At 37.7% G+C, this 22,220-nt stretch overlaps 3 protein-coding genes and 1 non-coding gene across 6 annotated transcripts; 1 reads left to right on the forward strand and 3 right to left on the reverse strand.

Moving 5' to 3' along the window:
• Window positions 1–1,008: 1,008 nt before the first annotated feature.
• Window positions 1,009–10,474, forward strand: LOC137941464 (uncharacterized). The gene is made up of 14 exons (XM_068786896.1): window positions 1,009–1,113; window positions 1,271–1,380; window positions 1,707–1,794; window positions 5,426–5,525; window positions 5,605–5,678; window positions 5,762–5,833; window positions 6,061–6,138; window positions 7,158–7,279; window positions 7,521–7,593; window positions 7,991–8,052; window positions 8,181–8,561; window positions 8,731–8,833; window positions 9,577–9,773; window positions 10,061–10,474. Exons 2-14 carry the CDS (start codon window positions 1,301–1,303, stop codon window positions 10,062–10,064), a joined length of 1,434 nt encoding a protein of 477 aa, XP_068642997.1. The 5' UTR covers window positions 1,009–1,113; window positions 1,271–1,300; the 3' UTR covers window positions 10,065–10,474.
• A 2,045-nt stretch (window positions 10,475–12,519) lies between these two features.
• On the reverse strand, window positions 12,520–16,744 carry LOC137942001 (uncharacterized). 2 transcript variants are annotated; one of them, XM_068787661.1, is made up of 7 exons: window positions 16,543–16,744; window positions 15,463–15,548; window positions 15,086–15,232; window positions 14,858–14,966; window positions 14,206–14,329; window positions 13,553–13,823; window positions 12,520–12,948 (listed from the first exon to the last, which is right to left on the reverse strand). In XM_068787661.1, exons 1-7 carry the CDS (start codon window positions 16,661–16,663, stop codon window positions 12,841–12,843), a joined length of 966 nt encoding a protein of 321 aa, XP_068643762.1. In that variant the 5' UTR covers window positions 16,664–16,744; the 3' UTR covers window positions 12,520–12,840. The 2 variants fall into 2 exon arrangements, with proteins under 2 accessions (XP_068643762.1, XP_068643761.1); XM_068787660.1 differs by having other exon boundaries at window positions 12,520–12,975.
• A 614-nt stretch (window positions 16,745–17,358) lies between these two features.
• On the reverse strand, window positions 17,359–17,432 carry TRNAV-CAC (transfer RNA valine (anticodon CAC)). Its single transcript has one exon. It is a non-coding gene; the product is annotated as a tRNA-Val (tRNA).
• Window positions 17,433–17,763: 331 nt separating this feature from the next.
• On the reverse strand, window positions 17,764–20,770 carry LOC137941884 (uncharacterized). Of its 2 annotated transcripts, none has more exons than XM_068787493.1 (3): window positions 20,510–20,770; window positions 19,696–19,847; window positions 17,764–18,455 (listed from the first exon to the last, which is right to left on the reverse strand). In XM_068787493.1, the coding sequence occupies exons 2-3, from the start codon at window positions 19,816–19,818 to the stop codon at window positions 18,009–18,011; spliced, it is 570 nt and encodes a 189-aa protein (XP_068643594.1). In that variant the 5' UTR covers window positions 19,819–19,847; window positions 20,510–20,770; the 3' UTR covers window positions 17,764–18,008. The 2 variants fall into 2 exon arrangements, with proteins under 2 accessions (XP_068643594.1, XP_068643595.1); XM_068787494.1 differs by lacking the exon at window positions 20,510–20,770 and adding an exon at window positions 20,061–20,149.
• Window positions 20,771–22,220: the final 1,450 nt, after the last annotated feature.

The raw sequence follows: 22,220 nt of genomic DNA on the forward strand, positions 1-22,220 counted from the left end.
TGAGTACATCTTGATAAATTTTAAAAATAAGATGATTCTGTATACGCGTTATTTAGTTGGTAAATGAAAAATACTAATTTATCTTTTTGTCGATTTTATGTTTGGAAAATAAAATTTCCGATTTTTCATTTTCTCGATTTTGTGCCGGTTTTTGCAATTAAAACATGGGTATATCTTAAATTGATTTTAATAGTTGAGGGTATAAGTCTAACTAAATACTTGTTTGGTAGGAGAAAAAAATACAAATATAAATCCTAATAGTTGAGACTCACAACTTACAAATTTGGGATTGGTATGTGTCCAACAATCCCGAGTTTTAACTTGGTGTCGAACCCTAAGTCTTGACATGGTGTCGAACAATCCTGAGTCCTAACTTGGTATCTAACGATCATGAGTCCCAACTCGACATCAAATTATACTCATAGACGATTTATTTGATCATCTATTTTAGCCGGTTGTTTAACCTTTTATAAGGAGACTCAAGCAAAATTTTATTTTAAAAAATATAAAAAATACCAAATAACTATTGATTGCCATTACTTAATATTTTAAAATTACTAATAATTTCTATTAAATATTATTTTAAATTGTTATTACTAATTATTATTAATCACTAGTTATTAAATAATTACTAATTACTATTTGTTTTTATGATTAGAATTTTCCATGTAATTTCCTTGTAAGGCTCTAATAGGATTTTATCTAAAAGTTATTTGGAAATGTGTATAATAGAAAAATTATTTCTAGCTTTTCTTAGGATATAAATTTCCAACTAAGGGCACTAACCGGGCCTGTAAATTGGTGATCGGTGGAGCAGAACGGCTAAGCGGACCTATAGATGGGTCTATGTCGGATATCCATATGTCCGACCCGTTTATAGACGAGCTGCTCCGGATAGTCTGTCCGACACGATCGGCTCGAACCCCTTGCGAAGGCGCTGAACGGCATTTGGCTGAAGCCATTACGTCGCTTGTGAAAGCTGCAATCTCCACCTGTCAAATACAAAATATGCCCTCTGGGAGAGTCTGGGTTTGTAGACGGTTTTCTTGTTTTGATTGAAATCTGGTGCTTCAATCGTGCTTGAGCTGCGCGGCTCGGATATTTGCCCTTGCAGTTGAGTTCGTTTTTTTGGTTGCTTTATGTTGGACTGTTATGATTTCGACAAAATTTTGAAGCTGCTGCCATTGTTTCTTCTTAAATTTGATGATGCATAATTTTTAGAAGGACGAGATTCCTGTCTCTAATTCGTTATGATTCTGCATGCTGATAGGATTGGACAAATTGACTGATTGCTTCCTTAATGGCGAAAAAGTCCAGTAGCTGCGATATATGTGAGAATTCCAATCTCGCATCTATTTGTGCCGGTTGTGTTAATTGCAGGTTAGTATTATTCCTAGTTGTTTTCTTTTTCCCCCCTGAAGAGAGAGACAGAGTTACGTATTGAGCTTTCAAGACTCAACATTCAAGAGCTCGTAAAACTTGCAAGTACTGGCTCACTGCATCTTAAATTGCTCGGTGGCTTCTAATCTCTTCCTTAATCTGCTAATTCTGTTCTACTGGACTTCTGAATTTGAGTGTCTTTATTCGGAAATTTCAATAAAGCCGGAGAAAGGAATAGTTTTAGCTGCTTTTTTTTATTTGTTTCTATTCTCGTTTAATCTTCTATTGTGCCTTTTAGCATTTTTGAGTAGTTTTCTCTATTGCAGATTAAATGATTATAACATGTCACTGAAATCGCTAAAGAGTGTTCGTGATTCTTTGTACATGAGACTGAATGAAGAGCTCATTGCAAAGGTTTGTACACTATCTATGATTTTTTCTATTGAGAAGTTTGTTCGGAGTAAATTTGTGTTAATGAGTTGCCGATGTGGAAATGGTCAAGTAAACTATAGAAAAATTTCTTTTTATTGTTTTAAGAATGATAACATACATGTATATCTGTAGTAGTAGATGAAAATGGCAAACATGCTAGTAAAACAACTTGTGACCCATAAGCTATGTATAAGTGGTTGGAAGGAACAACTAGGAGGCTGCTGAACGACATTATAAGGTTGTCAAATCCCTTCTGTCCTGATGTTGGGCATTGTATCAGATGTTTTGAACTTGTGAGTCCTGTAGGCTTGGGAACATTTTCCAAGGCTATAATTGTCCACAATAAGGCCTATCTAATAACATTTTAAGAGCTTACCTGTTGATCTGAATGTTGGATACAAAAAGAGAGGTTGCATTTGATTTTATATCCGGCAGGAAGAGCCAAAATCTTCACTTCTGTGGAGTTCTTTGCCTCAGGTGGCTTGAGAAGTTGGCATGATCTTAATGAACTCATTATGGAAATCCTACCGCAGCCAATGTGTCCAGGAATGCTATGAGGGTGTTCATCATAGTTATAAAATGAGGATTTTGATGAAGTATTTACATAGGGAAGCTGCTCCTTTTTTCTTTTTTCTTTTTTTTGAATAACTGCTAAAAATTTAGCAATCATTTGTTAGAAAAAAAAGGAAGTCAGGGGTTACCAGACAATCTATATTCTGTATAAGATCAGCTATTCATAATGTTTTTATGCAAAAATCTGTTTAATAATTGCTACGATGCAGAGAATCCAAATAATTACTTATGCGGTCAACAAAATCTTTTTCCTGAGAGGGGTCTACCTTTTTTTCTTTTTCTTTTTTCAACTCTTGGAAGTTGAAATTTTAATTTGAAAATGGTTAAAGAGAGATACAAAGCATGAAAGGAGGCTAAGCTTCAAACTTCAGCCGAATGAGGAAGGGCCTCTCCTATAATTAGAGATTGCCTTCATACACCTGGTTTGTCTAACTGATTGATATACTATTTGCTGACTTGTGAGTGTGTTGCCATTTAATCTGTAAAGAACAGCATATTCTTAGGGTTTAATTGTGCCAAATCCTCCCAGGAGGGTGGGATTTCTTTGACATCTGACCAGTGACTAAAGCTGAATCACATTCAATGATCATTGGCAATGTGAAAATGCTGAGAGTATAATCTGATCCCAGTGAGTAATGGTAAGGATTCTGCTTGAACTACATCATAGTGACCAGCTAGACCAGAAAAGGCCAAATGAATGCTGCCATCTTGGTCATGGACGACACAACTCAGATCAGCAAGTCCTGTGTTCCTATGTGCAACTCCCCTTAAAGTTGTGTTTCAACCAATCTTAGGGGGTGAGGGATCTGGGACACAGATGAGGGAGGAAAGTTCTCCCTGTAGCTGTCGAAGGACTCCCAGGTTATGCAAATCACTGAGCTTGCAATATGTCAAAAGATGCTCAGATCATGGGTCCATGCTGTCAAAGTTGATTTTGAACGAGCGAAGCAGAAGAGGGGACCAAGCAAGGAGCTGAAGGGGAGCTCAATATGAGAAAGAGGCAACTAATTCCCAACACATTCTGATTAATGAGAGAGGCAGGGGAGGGAGCCCTTTAAAAGTGCTTGTCCAAATCAAGACGTAATGGAGAAACTTTTCTATAAGACCATCCTAGAAATGAGGAAGATCTATAAATTTTTTGCATTCTTTTCCATCCACAAGAACCAAGGGACTGCTGTAACGGAAGTTCTCAAGAGGTGCTGGCCAATTTTTGGCAATTTCCAAGATTTACACTGGATAATAAGGTCTTGGAATGAAGAAGGAAAGCAAGCTTGAATTCCAAAATGTGTCAAAACTGCTGACTATGCTGAGGAGCTGAAGGGGCAATCTGGAAGTGATCTACAGTTTTCCCAAATGAAAGGCAGAATTTGTATGCAGAATTTACTGCTGGGCACCCACGTTTTTGGAGCTGTTCATATGCAAGAATTTTCTTGTGCACAGCTGACCTGAGGAAATGGATGACCTTTTTGGGATTCCAAACTTTGGTCAATTTTTGTTGCAGTATCTGTTGGTTCCTCCTTAGTCATGAACTTAGATAGTGATGCAGTGGAAAAAGATCCAGATGATTCAGGGGGGCATACAACAGAATCAATCCCCATTCCTTGGAGATAAATGGCATGAAGAATTTGCAGAAGAGTTGCTGCCTCTGAAGCTTCCTCATCATTCTATGCTCTTCGGAATTGAAGGATCCAGCTAGGATCGGGACTGCTTGAATCTCTTGAGTCTTGGATAGAGGCTCCCTTGTTCCTTACTATGTTGTAGAGTCTCGGAAATTGGTCTTTAAATTGTGAATTTCCTCACCACAAGTCATACTAGAAGCTAACTTGGCCCCCAGAACAGACATGGAATCTGATGTTGGGGGTGGAATTTTGCTTGCACTGAATGATAGATCTTCAAATGCTGGATGTTCTGTAATGCATGGTGTCAGAGGGGATCCAGTCTGGTGACTTAAATCCATATCTGGAGTACAAGACCTGTCTCCTTACAATTCTTTTACTGAAGCAATCCTCCAGAGCCACTTAGTTAAAAGGGCGTTGTTCACTGATTTAAGCTTTTTGATTTCCTTCTCCCTTTTCTTTTTACTTTTTGCAAACATTTTCCCATTTCACCAGGGGGTAGTGAAACCTTTCCAAGGCACCCCACCACAGGACCTTCCTTTGCATTACTTCTATTCTTTTAATTACACTCTCTGGACAGGGGATCATAGAGAAGAAATAAATAGGAACTCCAGCCCTCATTGACTTTACCAGAGTTGATCTTCCTGCTAGGGATAGTAATCTGCCCTTCCACAAGGCTAATCTCTTCTTGATTCTTTCTAGATCAGGATTCCACAGTGCGTCATTGGGTTGGGGCGGCCATGGAAGAAAGGGAGACTCAGATAGCTAGAGGGGAATGTCAGAGTTCTACAACCTAGCTACCTGCAAACTTTTTAATATATGCTGATCAATATTATCTACATAGACCCCAATTTACCCTCTGCCAAAGACAATCTCGTAGAGGGAAAGGATAATCTAAACACTGATGACTTCTTCAATGGTAGCTCCACAGGAACACACGGTATGATCAGCCAATTGCAATAAAGGAACCTTAATCTGCCAATTCTCGAGTCCAAATCCAGAGATCCATCTATTCTGCAGAGCTACTTGAAAGAAAGTGTCTAATGTCTTCTGTAATTTCTCTTGTTAATATAAATACATTTTTTCAAAAAAAAAAAAGAAAAAAAAAGAAAGAAAGTGTCTAATGTCTAACTAACTATATTAAATAACAAGGGTGAGAGAGGCCTCTTTCTGAAGACCCCTGGAGCTCTTGAAGTACCCTTTAACTGTTCTGCTTATAACAAGGGATAAAGAGGGGGGGGATATACCTTTTCAAAAAAAGAGAGGGGGGGGGGGGGGATATACAGCTTTGAATCCAGTGTCTCCAACACATTTTCTTTTTGGTAGTTATATCTTTAGCATCACGGTATTGTTGATGCATTGCATCTCAACATTGGAACTTATCTATATTTTTTAATTCTTCTTTATTGGTGGATTATCCCCAGAGTAAAGTTGATGATCAGCTCAATTGGAGGGCACTTCACCAAGAAAAGATTATGCAGTTGAAGGAGAAACTATGTCTGACAGAGAAACGCCTATCACTAGGTTGGCTCCTCAATCTCAATCTGACTTCTACTCTTTGCTTTACATTGGTTTTATACTTACCATTAAATGTCCTGTATAGGTAAGTCTGAACTATCTAGGAGGTCTACTGATTTGAAGATACGATATGGGCAATTGGAATCATCTCTTGCCATGGTACTTTTAATGATTTTTTTTTTAAATTCAATGTATTAACTGTTTCCTAATAAGCCCTATTTCTCATGCTGTTCACTCTGCAGTTGGAAAGACACAGTAAGGAGCAACTAGGGAAGTTCTATCCTAATTTAATTGCAACTCAGAGCCTAGGGCATGTAAGAACTATCTTTGGTGCTTATAAATGAAAAAAATGACCCAGTCTCCTGAAATATTATTTTTATTCTTTTAATTTTCTTTTTAAGGTTTTCATTGTGCTTTTTCTTGGTATCCTCATTTCAACTATTAGTTGAGACAACTTGCTCTACCATGAGGATATTTTAGTTGATCAGTAATCTATTTTATCTTTGTTGGATTGAAACTTGTGAATATGCATGTAATGCAGATGGCTATTACCTCCCAACTTCTGCACAAACAGTCAGTGGTTATTAAACAAATCTGCAGATTGTTACCACAGCGCCGGGTGAGCACTTTGTTTTCTTGCACTTGTTACTATAATGAATGCTCATGTAGCATAGTGGAAGAGATAAATCCTTCTGAAAATGTTCGTTACTTGAAAATTTAGTGGAAGGATGTTATACATATTAATCTAAATATTTGATTCCACACATCATTTCTGGCCTGACATTGGCAATTATAGTACAAGATAAATATCTATGATGGACATGGGAGCTAAATGTAAATAATGAATTGGCTGAATTAGTTTAGATGAAAAGATGGATTCCAAGAACTTAAGATATAAAACTTAGTCATCTTTTTGAGTGTAACAGTACTAAAACTTTTTCAATCATGTTTAGTACTGAAAGAATATGGATTGACATTTTGCACGACTTCGTAATTTCTTCTTAACCTAAATTTTATATTCCATTCAAATATGTTCTACCTGGCCTCACATTGTACATACACTGCAAGAAATATCTATGGATGGAAATGGGAGCTAATCTTTAACTCAAAAATTTGAGCAAATTAGTTTGAATGAAAAGATGGATCCAAGGGCCTCTAGTACAAAACCAAGTAGTTAACTTTTTACTGCTAATATTATTATTACCGTTAATGTATTTAATCTACTATTCTCTCATCCTGTGATATTCCTTATGAAGCAGCCTCTTTCCTTGTGTAACCAGCCCTCTCTATTTCTCTAGACAAGAATTTAAATGAGGTTAATCTTTGATCTGTATCCTTCTGGTAATCAAACTTCACATGAGCAACATGTGGTTAGAAAGCTTATGAAGTAGGTGTACTGTTCATGAACCCAAGTAGTTAAGTGATAGTAGTACATAAAAAGCTTGGATATGACAATAATGAACTGGGAGGCTTGGCTATGTCCGTCAAACATTACATTTTATCTGCTTCTTGCTCACCCGCTTTATGTGTATATTAGATGTGAATAATCGAATAGATTGAATTCATCATAAGGCACACTTGGTTCATATGATTTTATTAACATAAATTTTGGATCATGTAAATTTATTTTGTTTGTAGGTAAATTCAGAAGAACGGATGGAAGGATCCACTGGTCAATATGATCAAATATGCAATGCACGCTTGCCTAGGGGTCTTGATCCTCATTCAGTTCCTTCCGAGGAGCTTGCTGCGTCACTGGGGTTAGTCTATTGTCATGAAAAAAGAAAAGGAAAAGAACTCTACATGTTTCTCATAGTAATAGTATACCTTTTTGTAAGTGAAAAAAAAAAAAAAAAATAGTCTACCATTTAGGAGATGGGTTTGCTCTTTTCTTTTTCCTTTATGATTATACACTTATGCACGTAACATATGTGACAGCAGTTCAGTTCTCCAGATCTAAGTTATATTTTATGTGCTGATCAATAGATTATTGACTAACAGATATATGGTATTACTGGTGAATCTTGTTGTGCGTTGCTTGGCTGCTCCAACCCTTCATAATACTGGTTTTGCGGTAAGACTCATTGAATGACAGAAGTTCAACTAGTGTCCCTACGTAATCATTTATTATATAATGATTAAGCTGAAGTTCCAGAGCATATACATTGCCTCAAACATGCATGTAACATGCAGGCAAACTGTGTGAATCCATCAGCTGCAGAGTCCCTTATTGATATTGGAACTACGAATTTTTTTATCATGAAACTATAAATTACTCCTGTTATAAGAAGCTCTCTAATGGTTGGACTATTCAACTTGTGACACATAATTGTTTTTGCAAACTGCAAAATACAGTCTAAGCTGGAGCTTCAACTTGAAAGGTGTCTATTGTTGCTTGTTAGCTACAAATTGTCCATTCCCTTGATTCAATTTCTTTTGTCATTTTGTTTGATTTGAAATTGTTGCTTCAGGGTTCCTGGTCACGCATATGGCAACGGGATTCTTATTGGGACACCCCTCCATCTTCACAAAGGTGGAAGGACTTTTAATAGGAACTTGGATATTTCCATATATTTTTCATGTTATCTCTGAATGCTATCTGTGAAAAGATCATTCTATCAGCCCATGAATTTTATATTCCTTGCTTTTCTTTTGATGCAGTGATGAGTATCCTCTTTTTGTACCACACCAAACTTCCTGCTCCACTGGTGAAAATTCATGGTCAGATAGAAGTTCAATTAACTTTGGTGTTGCTTCAGTGGAATCAGAAAAAAAACTACAACTAGATTCTGCTACTAGAAGTGGTAGATTCAATTATTCTTCTGCTTCACCTCATGCAGTTGAAACTCACAGAGACTTGCAGAAAGGCATTTCTCTTCTGAAGAAGAGTGTGGCTTGCATTACTGCATACTGCTACAACTCCCTCTGTCTGGATGTTCCATCTGATGCATCAACCTTTGAAGCATTTTCAAAATTATTAACCACTCTATCTTCCTCCAAGGATGTTCGATCTGGTTCTTCTTTGAAGATGGCTTGTTCGAGGTATGATTCTGTATTTCTGATAACCATCAGCTACAGTATGCATTTGGCAAATAATATCTACTCTCCTGGCTGTAATTTGTGACATCATGTTTAGAAGAAATCAACCACCATATGATTCAAAGATCTTTGATGAATTAAATTTTGTTTGACTTTGGTGTACTATTTTTAGATCATGTAAGCAAGTTCAACAGTGCAATAGATCTGTCTGCCATGTCAATTCTGCCTTTTCATCAAGCAGTCTGGTGGAGAGTGGGCATGCGACCGCCCCTGTGGTATGATTCTAGCAGAACTGTTTACTTTGTGTCTGCAGAGTAAGTTATTACGATAGTTTTAAGCTTAGGGGAAGAAATACCCTGTCTCAGAGTGTCCCTGGAATACATAATTTATGTGAAGATAATTTCTATCATAGTTCCACTATGCTAATATGTATAATATTTAAGATTTCAAAAATCTCATACCAACTCCTATATTTCTAAAAAGAAATAGACACATCTATCTAGCACCAAATAAAAACATTCCTCCTAGAGTAGCTGTTAATATGAATAACTTGAACTTTGGGACAAAAAAATAGTAAAGTCAAATTAAAATTTATTTGGCTTTATGAACTAGCAAGACGTATGTGGATAGAAATTATAGCAGGGTTTCCAAAAACAGAAATTATTTTCACTGTATATTCTGACCAGTTGTATTATTTATTTGTGGATTGCTATATGAAGCTTTTGTATCTTTGTCTCCAGGTCTCCTTCTTTTAATCCAAAAGAATTAGTTCTTGTAATTGTATGAATTTTTATTGGACCTTATAGATGGGGGAACAAGGGGACATTGGCTACACCCATTGTTTCACTGTTTTGAGGGTGCAATATTTAGAATTTGCCATATTTCCAATTTTGCTTACAGCATTGCCATCCTCTTCAATTATCCTTCAACTTTAGAAGAAGAAAAGTACATTAATTATATATTTGGTTCATTTATTGGTGGTAACAGACATTTTTGGCTTTTGGTGTTCTCTTGGCAGCAAAATACGTTTGACAGTAACTTCTCAAACTCTGTTGCTAGTTTCCTCTATGCTACTGAGATAACCGATGGTGGGAAAGCTGAAACCCTAACTGAAGGGTGGGATATTGTGGAGCATCCTACCTTTCCTCCTCCTCCATTTCAGACTGAGGATATTGAACATTGGACGCGGGCAATGTTTATTGATGCTACTAAGAGGTGATCAGCCACTACCGAATCTCTTGCTGGGTTTTCCCCTTATTCTGATGTTGGTTATTGCAATCAATTTCTAGGGAAAATATCAAGTAAGATGAAGTAATTTCATTATCAGTACAGTTCTCCAAAAAATCTTAAAGGAAAACACTGCAAATTTAGGATCTGAATATTAGTTGAATAAAGAATATTTCATCAGTACGGTCCTCCAAAAAATCATATAGGAAAAGACGGTGCAAATTTAACATCTGAACATAATTGTATGTTACTGACGATCCATTTTTGTGTTGTAGATAAATGATCCTTTTCTGCGATGGGCATTTGCAATCTACTGAGATTGGAGCACAACAACCGTGCTAGTCAACCTATTAGTTTGATCATCAAAGTGTACAGTTTCCACAGATATATAGCATTTACAGCGTTGATCTTCCATTGTTTTCAATCTTTTCAGGTGTATTCTCCACTCCAGAGAGCGTTTAGTAACTGGAAGCCATTTCGTTCAATGTGAACAATCAAAGTATGAAACATCTCTGAATTGTTTTAAAGAGGAAATCAGCTCTTGTCTAATGAATTACAACTTATTTTCTTGGCCTTGTGCTTTTTTCTGCATCTAAAGATTAGTTTGCCATGAACTAACCCTGCAATTCAAATTTATTGACACTATTTTTGTGCCACAAAAATAGTTGGTTCTAGTCTTTTTTTGTCCATTGTAATAAGCTTATGACATAACAGTGATGAAAATACTACATTGACTGATAAGGATACTCTTTTTCACTTTTTTTCCCCAATTTTATTACGTAAGATGATGAAAACTTTTGAACCACATTAAGGACTACATTAAGGTCTATATTGATTTAATATGTTTTATGAACTCAAACCATATGTGTTTCCATTCTATACCAAATCCTCACATATAGAAAGCTGTATTCATGGTGTAACAGTAGCATCTAATACAGTTTGGATTTTAGAGGACGGGCGTAGCATTAATGCGTATCATGTATCTGCCGATGTGTATCAGACTTTGCCTTGTTTGTTACATCCTATGTTTGCAGATACATAGGAACAGAATCCGATACTCTCATCACTTCAACCCTCTACCTGATTGCCCAAGAAAATCCGATATGTAACGGACGGATTGACCTTTGCGGTCGCGAACTTGTCTTTCTTTGGTCATAGATTTTCTTGTGTCTTTCTTCGGTCATAGATTTTCGGCAAAACTTCTACTCCGTCTTTCATTGGGTCGGTCAGCAAGATGGACCAAGAGAGAAGGAAACATCAGCTTACAGACTCAACAAAGTCTACCTCGAAAACCCCCAAGTCAGCTCCTGAACTTTCCCCTCCCATTCAAGGTACCCCACACCCTCTACGGCGCCAATTACACAGTATATTAGTTTCTTCTTCTTCTGTTTTTGCATCTCATTTTGATTTTCTTCGGTCAAATCCTGGTTAGTATCTTCTTCTTTGGATTAATTTTCCGTTTCTTTTTTTTGTTTTTTTCGTAGACAGATGATTTACTCCCTAGCTTGGAGGAGCTAGGCGTTCGTCAACTCTAACCTAAAGGCCTGATGTTTGTAGGTTTAGCGCTGAGGATCGCCCTAGGATTTTGTCATTTTGGGTTGCTAACATGGTGGAATAGAAGTTTTCTCTGAGTTAGCATGTTGTTCCTTGATGATTTAAGTGCGATATATGGAAATAGAAATGTCCTAGAGATAAAAAACAGTGATTTGTTTTTGTTAACCTGTCATTTCTGGGTTCTGAAGGTATATCTTCACGTAGCTTGTTCAAATTCTGGAACTAAACTCTTAACCACTTTTTTTGCAATATTGAACTATATAGTTAGTACTACACAAAAAGCCTGAAAAGAATAGGAACCACCTAGTTCTGACACCCACCGTTCCCGTTCCCTACCGTTACATATGGGATTCAAACGCAGAACGTGGTGCCCAGCTCTAATACCATGTTAATTACCTAGCCAATACAACAGAAAAAACCGGTTTATTAAGTGCGGAAAACTAAGTACCTAATCCATCAGTGGTGGACGGAACCACCTAGCTATGAAAATATGCTCCTATGGGCACTAGTCATGAGAAAATGTATAAGAGGAAATTAAGTTTATGGTATCGTACATATAGGTTCCATGTTCAATACTTAGTCTTGACTATGTGCATGCTAACTTTCAGGATTTCTTGCTCTAAACAATTTCAGCCTATGTATGCCACCTTTTTAAGAATTTTCTTGAGACTCTTACTCTTATTTAATTGAAGATGTTCTATACAGTTGCCATTTACTCTGTCAATATCCACTGTAATTCCCATCAAGCACCCTTTTTAATACTCTATTTTTCCCTGTTGCTCTTCTTATCCATTTTTTAACGTGGTAAATAATTCCCGAGTCCATTGTACTTTGGTAGGTTATAGGAGAAGAATGTCTTCAGGGCATCGTTTACAATGATTTTTAACTAAGAACTTGCTGCCTCTGTGGCCATATGATCAGCAAGAATGGAACCACAATAGCAAATCTCTCTGCTGGATAATCCGAACAAATTGCTCATGATTTGAGGTATCTTCTATACTGAAGACCGAACCTTTAAGAATAAGTAGTTCTTGCAAAGTGATCTACAAATTTTTTAGGTGACTTCTTTAACTGCCTCAGCATGCAATGGATTAGAGAGAGAGAGAGAGAGAGAGAGAGAATGTTCTCAACGTTAACAGAAAGAGAATCCACAGAATAACAGGACAGAGTCACATACCACTTTGCCCGTAAACTCTTATCACTAAAGTGAATTTCATAAACATTTTTTGAGTCTTCTTGATATGGACAGTGAAACTTTTTCTTGAATCTGTAATCAGATATTTGCAATGAAAATATTCACCAGGAAAGGGTATGGACAATGACTATGATGCTGTTGTGTATATGTTTCTAATTTCAGGGAGCATTTACACGAGTCTTAAAACTGTATATAGAAATCCAACCCTCTCATATTGACCTCCCAAATGAAATCATGCTACAAAGAGGTTGGTATGATGGATCTATATACCTCTTCAGTTGTGCCGATGCTATGAGATGAACTTGATTAGAGCAACCCGAGGGTCTTCAATTGCTGAACATGCTCTGGTGCCAGAGGTGGAGGATTCCATTCCCCGTCAGTCATCTCACCATCTACATCCTCAACAACATACTCCTGACACGAATCGGTGGTTTTCAAGGACTTCCAACTGATTAGTATTGACACTGGCAACTTAAAACATAGCAAATACTGAAAGTGAAAAGTGATCATAATATAAACTTTTCACAATTCCAGGCTCACAAATACTTGCAGCTCCATCATACAGAGATAGTATCAGGTTGATTGATTCCAACAGTTAAGATAGAAGGCAATGCAAGTTTCAAGGGTTGAAAGCAGATTAAGATAGAAATGGAGCAACTTCTACAATAAAAGCAAATAGCTTGATAATATTTGAACGTGCTTCCATGTAAAATGACAAAAAAGAGCATAGAAATAAGTATTGACCAATAGGAATACTCAGTGTTAATGACAGTCATTTTTTCCTAGGAATGAAACCTTCTGTAGGTGGATTTAAGGCTTCTTCTAGATGACATAGTGGACCTCAACAAAATCTTTGCTAAGTTCCTATCACCAGTTGAAGAGCATTCTTGCTCCAAGTGGAGTGAAGGTGCTCTAAGAAATTTTTTGAAGTCCAAACTATGTTTAATAAGACAAAACTGAATTTCAGCCAATGCCACCTCACTTTAATCATTCCAAAAAACGAAGAAAAAAAACTCACTTTTGTTAGCATCCTTTTAGCAAGTATATGATAATGCCGCTGCCAAATTCTTTGTCCCACCATGGTAGCCACTAACATACTGTAGAATATCCCGATGACAGTGAAGAGTCCTAGCACAATTAAACCCATGATAAGTAGTAAAGGTAATCCGGCTTCACCAGCTCCTCCAAGACAACCACATTCACCTGCTGCACTCGCACAACTCTCAAAGCATGTGGTACAATCAGTCCACATACAGAGGGTCCCAGGTAAATGGCAGTCAGCACACATTCTGCAGGATAAGAAGCATAACATGATCCGTCATAGTGTTTTCAGTGGTTTGAAGCAAGACAAATATACAACAATGACTTTCAATACTGTAAAGTTAAAGTGTCCTGTAACCCAATAGCAATGAAACTGATTCAAGCATCCAAACTCCAAAGGAAAATCCATTTCTCATACTCTTTGTATTTCTAATACAAGACGATGATTTTCTGAATAATAGCTTAGACTCTGAATCATTAACCTTTTCCAGAATACCAGAATCAAATGATACTTTTTGTTAAAAGAAAAGATTCAAACCAAATCAAAAGATAAGATTGATCTCAAAACAAAAGACAATGGGAAGTAAATGTGCACAGAACATATGCGAAGGAAAGAATTCTGAAAGTTACCCGGGTTGACAGCAACAGAGACACAGTTCTCGACATGGTTGAGCCAGATCACTGCGCACTCTTCTATCATAACAGGTTATGAAGCAGCCAGAGAGTCCGAGCAGAGCGAAAAACAACAGTGCACCTGCAACAATCAGCAACAGCAAGCTCATTAAATCTTTAATCATTACATATGAATGGGTAAAATCCTCACAATATATACATATCAAGCCTATACTTAAATGGGCCCATACGGTCGAGATCAGTAGTTCTATACATGATATAGCTTTTCCTCCATCTCTACATAGCAATTCTGTCACAAAACTATAAAGTCCACACTTACAAAGCTTCATTATAGGTCGTTTTTTAAGTCTGAATTTCGGGATTCTGTTACGTGTGCATCCAAAAGAACTCTATATCATATATCCCTACGATGTTGGTACAAAACATTCTTCCTAGTCCTTATCTGGACTCTTTTACTCTCATTCTTCTCCTCCTCTCTCTGTTTCAATAAAAAAAATCACCATTAAAAAATAAATTGCAAGCTATTATGAAAGAATACAAGCTTCAAACGACAGAAGGAAAATAACAAAGAAAAGAAAGCAATCTCAAAACAAGAAAGACTTCAATTATATATTAGATTAAGCCACATATTCAATATCTCCAAACTTACCACTTATGTAGTAGAAACTTAGCTCACTTTCAAAACCCCAGACTAGCCGCAGCCAGCTTTGCTGATAAGTATCAATCAGATACACTAAATATGCCAATGAAGCAATCACCTGAACAGTAAAATAAAATATATATTGTGTACATGTTAAAAAATGGCTAAGTTACATACTTGATGAATTAAAATATAAAAAAAAAAGAACATGGAAGAAGGAAAAAAACGAAAACTCACAAACTGAACAGCTGCAAAGATAAATACTATGTCTCTTGTGACAAAAAAGCGAAATTTCAGGGTTCTCCACTTTCTATCCGCAGGGAAATGCACTCTGAGGTGATAAGGAGCCTTGCAAGTTGTACAGTGAGCAGATGCAAATCCTTCCTGCACAATGGAAGTTGTGTGATCTGATTAATAACAAAGGGGAAAAGGGAGCAAACCAAACAAACACAACAGACATCACAGAAAAGCATGCTCCCCTTCAGATGACAAGCAGGTAAAGTCAAAACCCAAACATGAGCAAAGACTTGACCAGAATGCAATAAAACAAATATTGTCCATCAATTGGTACTAATCTACACATTTCTATATAAGACAGTTAAAATAGTACAAACCCTAACAGCTCGCCAGTGATCCAGACATGAACGATGAACATACTTTGAGGTTCCTTTACATTTGCAAGGTGCAATAAAATCCCTGCCTGCAAAAAACAAAGACAAATACTCTGGTCACCTAGAAATCAAGAGATAATAGTTTCATAACGAAGTGTCAAAACATGTCTCTTTTCCCATTTGATCGAGGCTATCCACCGAGCAAAGTTCTATATTACAACATAATTTCTAAAGAAACATATTCCAGAGAGTGTAGGTTCATAAAGGTAGTAACAGAAAGTACACAAATATATTCATATAACAAAATTAACATAACAAAACAACAAAAGGAACAATAAACATGCCTTCAGAAAAAAAAAAGGTATAACCAACATAACTGCCTAAATAAGAACCATCAGTCAATTACACTTGCATGTGTATGGAAGAAAACAGAAAAAAAGAACATCGCAAAACATCACTACAATGTTTTGAATTTTCACCCGTAATTTTTCTTTCTATTATAACAATTTTGAACGCTCTAGTTTCTATTAAGTAAGCCAGAGATCCAATTCTAATTTGGAATCTAGATAAGTTTTAGAATACGAAATTGTTATGTTTCAAATCTCTACGAAATAAAATGCAGAGATCACATCCAGATAAAACCAGTACACCCTTCTATTTTGATTGCCTTAACTCATTTCTCTCAAATTGACTTGAAACCACAGTTTTCTGGCATGGTTCTCTAAAACAATGTCGCGATCACCATAACTGGTCAAACGCCTAATGTTATTCTTCATGCACAGCAAAAAGAAATTCAGATAGTTTAGAATTATCAGTAATCCATTGCCCCCATTTCAACAAGCAAAATAAATTTTAAAGAGGACAGTAGAAAACGAGTATGCAAGTAACTAGCATGCCATGCACCTCAATTTGAACATCTTTCTAGCTTTCCTATAAACATACTCACTAAAAAATACGATAAAGAGTAAAATATAGACTATGAAAACAGCCCCATGTTCGAATTTTGAAAAAAGTGAAGGCTCAATAATCCCTTCATAAAATGAGCATCAGCTTCAAACTCAGTTAAGTACATGCGAAAGCTACCCTCCGTCTCGAGACAGATTCTGCATTGAATTTGCTCGCCCGGCCCGGCTTCAAGATCAATTTCGCTCGGTTCAGGCATCGGAGACGGCGCCATCAAAGGAGAACTAGCAGGATCCGCCATGTGCGACCTTCGATGCAAATTAGAGACGATGAGATTCAAATGGAGAAGAAACCCATGGATTCAAGCACTACAATTGCTCTCTCTGGTTTGCAATTGCATACTTGAAGCCTGCAGTCTCCCTAGTTTTGATCGATTGGAGCTTTCTTCAATTACCAAATTACCCTGAGCCTCACCCTCAATGGGATACAGCAACTATCGACTACACCCGTAACATTGCTCGAAGTCGAACGGACATTTGTTTAGCTTCAGAAAGGACAGAGGACGGATTGCTGTTGCTTCGGCATTAGTCAAATTTTTTTTTTAATAAATCACTAAACCACCTATATTAATTAATTCATTTTATTATTATTATTATTTATTTTTGGGTGGGGAGGGGTGCATAGTCCTTCACCCGCTTTAGAGAAACTACTGTTAAATACTGAGTCAATCGACCATCAAAAGTTCAAATAGATCTTTCACCAACCGTCGAACGATTGAATGGGTCAAGTCCTATCCGGATTTCACCGAGTTGAGTCAAATCTCTATTCTAAATAATTATTTTAATAATTAATATATTATTCTTAATTTCCATAGAAAATGATATATAATAAATAAATAAATATTCACGAATCTAAAAGTTTTTATTGCTCAAACGGGTCATACACGTTATTCTTTATCAATTGGATGGTGGACCTGAATGAAAAAAAAATATATCATGTCTGAGCCCGGGTTCGAACCGGGGACCTCTAGTGTGTGAGACTAGCGTGATAACCAACTACACCACCCAGACGTCGCGATTGCTATCTTTTTTTAATTATAAAAATTGTATTAATTTTTATCAAAATTTTCATAATTTATATAATATTTAGTTGATTAAATAAAAACCTTAAGATTCACATGATATAATATTTGAATAGTTATTCCTAACTACTGCTGATTATATATCTCTAGTTTATGTAATTGAATATATTGTATTTCATGTCTACCTTGACCCAGTCTTACCTCACCCATCCTTCCACAAGTTCTTGAGCTTTAATTTAAGCATCAATTATATGGGTAAATCTGCAAATTTCTGATCAATTCAAGAACGCGAAAATTCTGAAATGCACAACAAACGAGAGTAACCTAAACAGTAGTAGTTGATTTTTAATAAAATTAACAAAAGTGGGAACAACCTTTGGCTCATTAAGCTTGTTGCCGGGAATTAAAAGCTCTAAATATCCTCTCCAGTTACATAGATAACAGTGATTCTAAATAAACCCCATCATAAGCGGGAAGTCATCCCTTAACATATTGTTTCCTACGGCTACAGCCAGCAGTAAAAGAGAGCGAGTAAACCAGAAGAATCATCCAGTAAAAATTCTTCTCACTTCTTCCTCTTCTTGGGAGGTTGAAGAGCCTCTTCCTCCTCATCCTCGTCGTCTTCTTCGTTCTCTTCATCCCCCTCTTCCTCCACAGCTTCTTCCTCGTCTTCCCCACCCTCCTCCTCCTCCTCCTCCTCCTCATCATCATCATCCTCTTCGTCGTCGTGATCATCGCCTTCTTCTTCATCTTCCTCTTCTCCGTTTTCTTCGCCTTCCCCGGCAGGAGGTGCCGCCTTCTTGCTGCTGTTCCCGTTGGGGTTCTTTTCGTAACCCCCTCCTTCCTCTGAAGAGAGCTCGTCTTCACCTTCTCCTTCGAAGCCGCCTTCTCCGTCCTCGTTGTCGTCATCTTCATCACTTTCTTCAGCATCAGCTGGTTTGGGTTCCCTTTCCTTCTCATGGCTGCCTTTCATCTTGGGATCAAGACTTGATTTCCCAAATAAATCCTGAAACTACTTCCAGACAAAACGATAGGTGCAGTAGTTAGAAGTTAAATAGTTTTCTGATTCTTTCACATTGAAAGTCGTAGCATTAACAGAATGAACTTCGGGATTGAATAGTTCCAACAGAGTCGAAAAGAGGACTGAAAATCTGCTGAAATGGAATCTAATTCCACCCATGAATCAGTGCATGCCATTCTAGAAACATAAGCTTTTTCTGTTTTAGAATATGTATTTAAAAAGAGAAGAAAGGATGGAACGTTTATCCACGGACCCCTTGTAAATTCCCAAGAAAAAATACGAGCAGAACCTTGGATTCCATCATCCCACATCGGCTGAACCAAAAGCTAAAACAGTAAGGCCATCCCTGAAAATTTCTGGACGGTACTTTCCAGCTTGCCTTTTTATAAAATTACAAAACCACTGCCACCTCTATCAAGCTCTCCTCAATCAAAGGCATAAAAAAGGAGGAACAACGACAAACCCACTAACAATATAGATGAAATATGTAAAAACTTGCATCTAATTACCATGCGTTTTGTAAAATCACAAACCATTTTTATATTATCCAAGAACACTCACATAATCTTTTTTGCAAAAAGAAAGGACAGTTCGTCAGTCTAGTAAAATAATGTCATAAACAGCCAAGCGGAGCAGACTGTTGGGAATACAAATGCTTCCTGAACTGTCAGTAATAAATCTACATTGACTACAAAGGATTGCTTAACAATCCACTAAAGAGGAATTGGTAACGAAACCGGTTCAACTGTCAAGATATCGTAATCCCTGACTCTTTTTTAAAAGATAAAGAACAGAACTCTTTTTAAAAGATAAAGAACAGAATATTCGAATATCTCCCAGCTTATAATTCCCAAAGGAGGCATCTTTCAACCAAAAAATTAGCAAAAGATACAATAAACCACACACCAATAGGTTTTTTTCAGTTTTCACTAAATAATTGAGCGAGAAGTTTCCTCCAATCGATCGTCACCCTTGAAAATTTGATACCAAAACTCAAAAAATACTCATTTCTGGATCGCGGAGCAAAGTTACTCCGACGGCGTAAGTTAGCACCGAGCCTATAAGCACGACAGATGCTTCTTCGTTCTTCCTCATTTTTACCAAAAGACTTTCGAAGGCGAGAAGAAGCGAAAGTACGACAAAAGAGCGGTTGAGCAAACCATGGTTTTCTTAATATATTCCAGGCTAATTAAAAATTAGTTGGGGAGGAAAAGTCATTAAACAAACTTACATGCGTCGGGAGCTGGGATTTGACCAGTTCGCACGCAAGTAGACAAGCGAGGATTCCAGACAAGGCGCACGTTAGCTGTCCCTGGTGAGCGAAGACCACAACCGTGCCGTCGTCGGTGGCCATCCGAAAGGACAGATCTCGTATCGAAGAACCTGAGAACAGCAGTGTCGAGTTCAGAGCCGTTAGATCGCGAAAACGCAGAAGATCTGGAAAAAATCGTCGGAAAAGGAGTATTTTTTGAAGGAAAATAAACTTTTTCTCAGCAAAAAGTTCCAGAATGTTTTTAAAAAATAGGAAAGCTGAAAGCGTTCGGCTGATCTTGTAGGAAGCGGACAAAAATAGAACTTTTAGAGCAAAAATCCTACCGGAATCGATGAACTCGCCGGACAGTCACCACTTTTCTCACAAAAATTTTGCTTCTTTTCCAAAGAAATGACAATTTCCGACCCAAAAAAACGGTGCAAACGCCTCAACTCAGAAAAAAAAAAAAATGAAAAACTTCTTCCCAGACAAGATAGTTCCTCTAAACAACAGAGGTTTCAAACGTTTTAAACAGCAAGAAAAAACCGAGAAACAAACTTTCAAACCCTGCACAGCACCTAAATCAGAGCAACGGCATGTACTTCTGTCCAAACCACAGATTCAAGCCTACTCTTCTCGAAAAACAACGCAGACTCACACAAACACAAAAAAATCCACCATTTCTCACGATTTCCGACCAAAAACTCCATCAAAACCACCAAACTCACACAAAACCAATTCCAAACACCTCAAAATCACCAGCCGAACTCCAAAATTGAGCAGCACAACTCACCTGGAGCGAAGATCTGAGCGCAGCCTTAACAGATCTGACGACTCCGCCTCTAAAACGTCACTAATCCGGCATCGGGAGTTCCTTTCGTTCACAGCCGTCGGATTCAGAGGGAGTAAGCTGAGGGAGCTTCAGTACGCAGGCTTTACTCGGCAAACTGCCCGTGATTTTCACTCCGGCTTACGGGGGAAGCTAGGACGGGCAGGTCGGTCAGTCCGGGCAGCACTGCGAGGGATGGCTGTGGTTTGGCTCCGCCCGCACAAATAGTTTAAACGAGCAATTTGGGCATTAATTTAATAAGATATGATTTGGAGAAATTAGACTTAATCCACCCAAATAAACGAATGGATTCGAGCGGGGTTCGAGTATAACAGTGATTAACCGTGGTTAGTTTGCAACCGCTCTGGTTAAGAACTGCGGTTGACGTCTTGTTTTGTTGGTTCTGAACTCTCAACAAGTGTCTCGCCAGATATCGCGATAATGTATTTATAAGGAGAAATTGAATGTTAATTAAATATATCTATCTAATTAAGATTTAAAATGATATATGTGTTACTACGAAGGTACTACAATTTATGATATATGTAGTGAGTCTCAGCGAGCACAGATAGCCCCACTCTCCTACTGAGTCTCAACTCACAAGTTGACCCAGCGAGCTCAAATGGGCCCACTCTCCGGATGCCACGCTGATGAGTCACTATTTACGCTCAAACTAGAAACTCGATACTTCGAGATTGTCACGTCTGACGATAGACGAGAAAGCGTACCCAAGGCGATAATATCACGTATCATCTTTTTCTCGCGCAGGGCAGCTGCCAAGGCGCAGGTTCTTCTAACGTCCAGCTTCCGAGGGAGCGAGAAGAAAAACCCGGGCAGGAGGCCGGGCAGCGTTACTGCTGTCTTTTGGGGTTTCTACCCGGAACCTTATTCCGCTCTGCGTCGTGCTCTTGTCTAATCCACGACGATGATTGCAAATGATTCCTCACCCGGGCCCACCACCTTCTAGTGCTTGCCACGTGGCTGTCTTCCTTCTCACTCTGTCCACGTAGGCCGCTCCAGAACATCTTCTCCGGTTTAAATGCTCCTACAATAACAAAGAAAAACCCTTTTTAAAACATTATTAATGTTACCCGTTTGAACAAGATCTGTAACTGCGCAGAGATGCTCACACGTGAGAAGAGTGTTCGGTTAAAGTAAGATATTTTGTGGGACGCATCTTGTCACTTGGAGCGGCGTGCAAGTCTGACGTGTCGACTGTCTGATTTGTTCGAGTTCCTAATTAGGAGAAATAAATAACATATAACGATAACACTTGAAATAATTTGTATACTTACTAAGGACATAATTCATTAAAACATAATGTTTAGCTCTAATATTACAAATAAATAAAGAAAATGGGTAATCAAACCAAACCAAATATAACTAAGAAGTTGAATGAAGCTATGGTTTTTATTAGGCTGAGTCTTAATATTTGGCAAGTCAAACTGCACTTGTGGTATTATGCTTGCGCAGAGCTCAAGCTTAAGTACGAGGCTGGGCCTCCACCTTGAGCCATGACTCGATCCCAGTTCTCTGAGCTTCAACATGTTGACTTTGCTTGGTCTTGAGCCAATGCGCTATAGATAAGCCACAAAAAAAATGAATTAAAATGAATAAAAAGGAAGTAACCTTCAATATATGAACTTGCAAGTACTCAAAACAGGATTTCAGTAAG

Source organism: Aristolochia californica, unplaced genomic scaffold (genome assembly GCF_029961685.1).
Source record: "Aristolochia californica isolate CCGP_79_NKW_82.1479 unplaced genomic scaffold, dmAriCali1.0.hap1 SCAF_9, whole genome shotgun sequence".
Classification (NCBI taxonomy): Eukaryota; Viridiplantae; Streptophyta; class Magnoliopsida; order Piperales; family Aristolochiaceae; genus Aristolochia; species Aristolochia californica.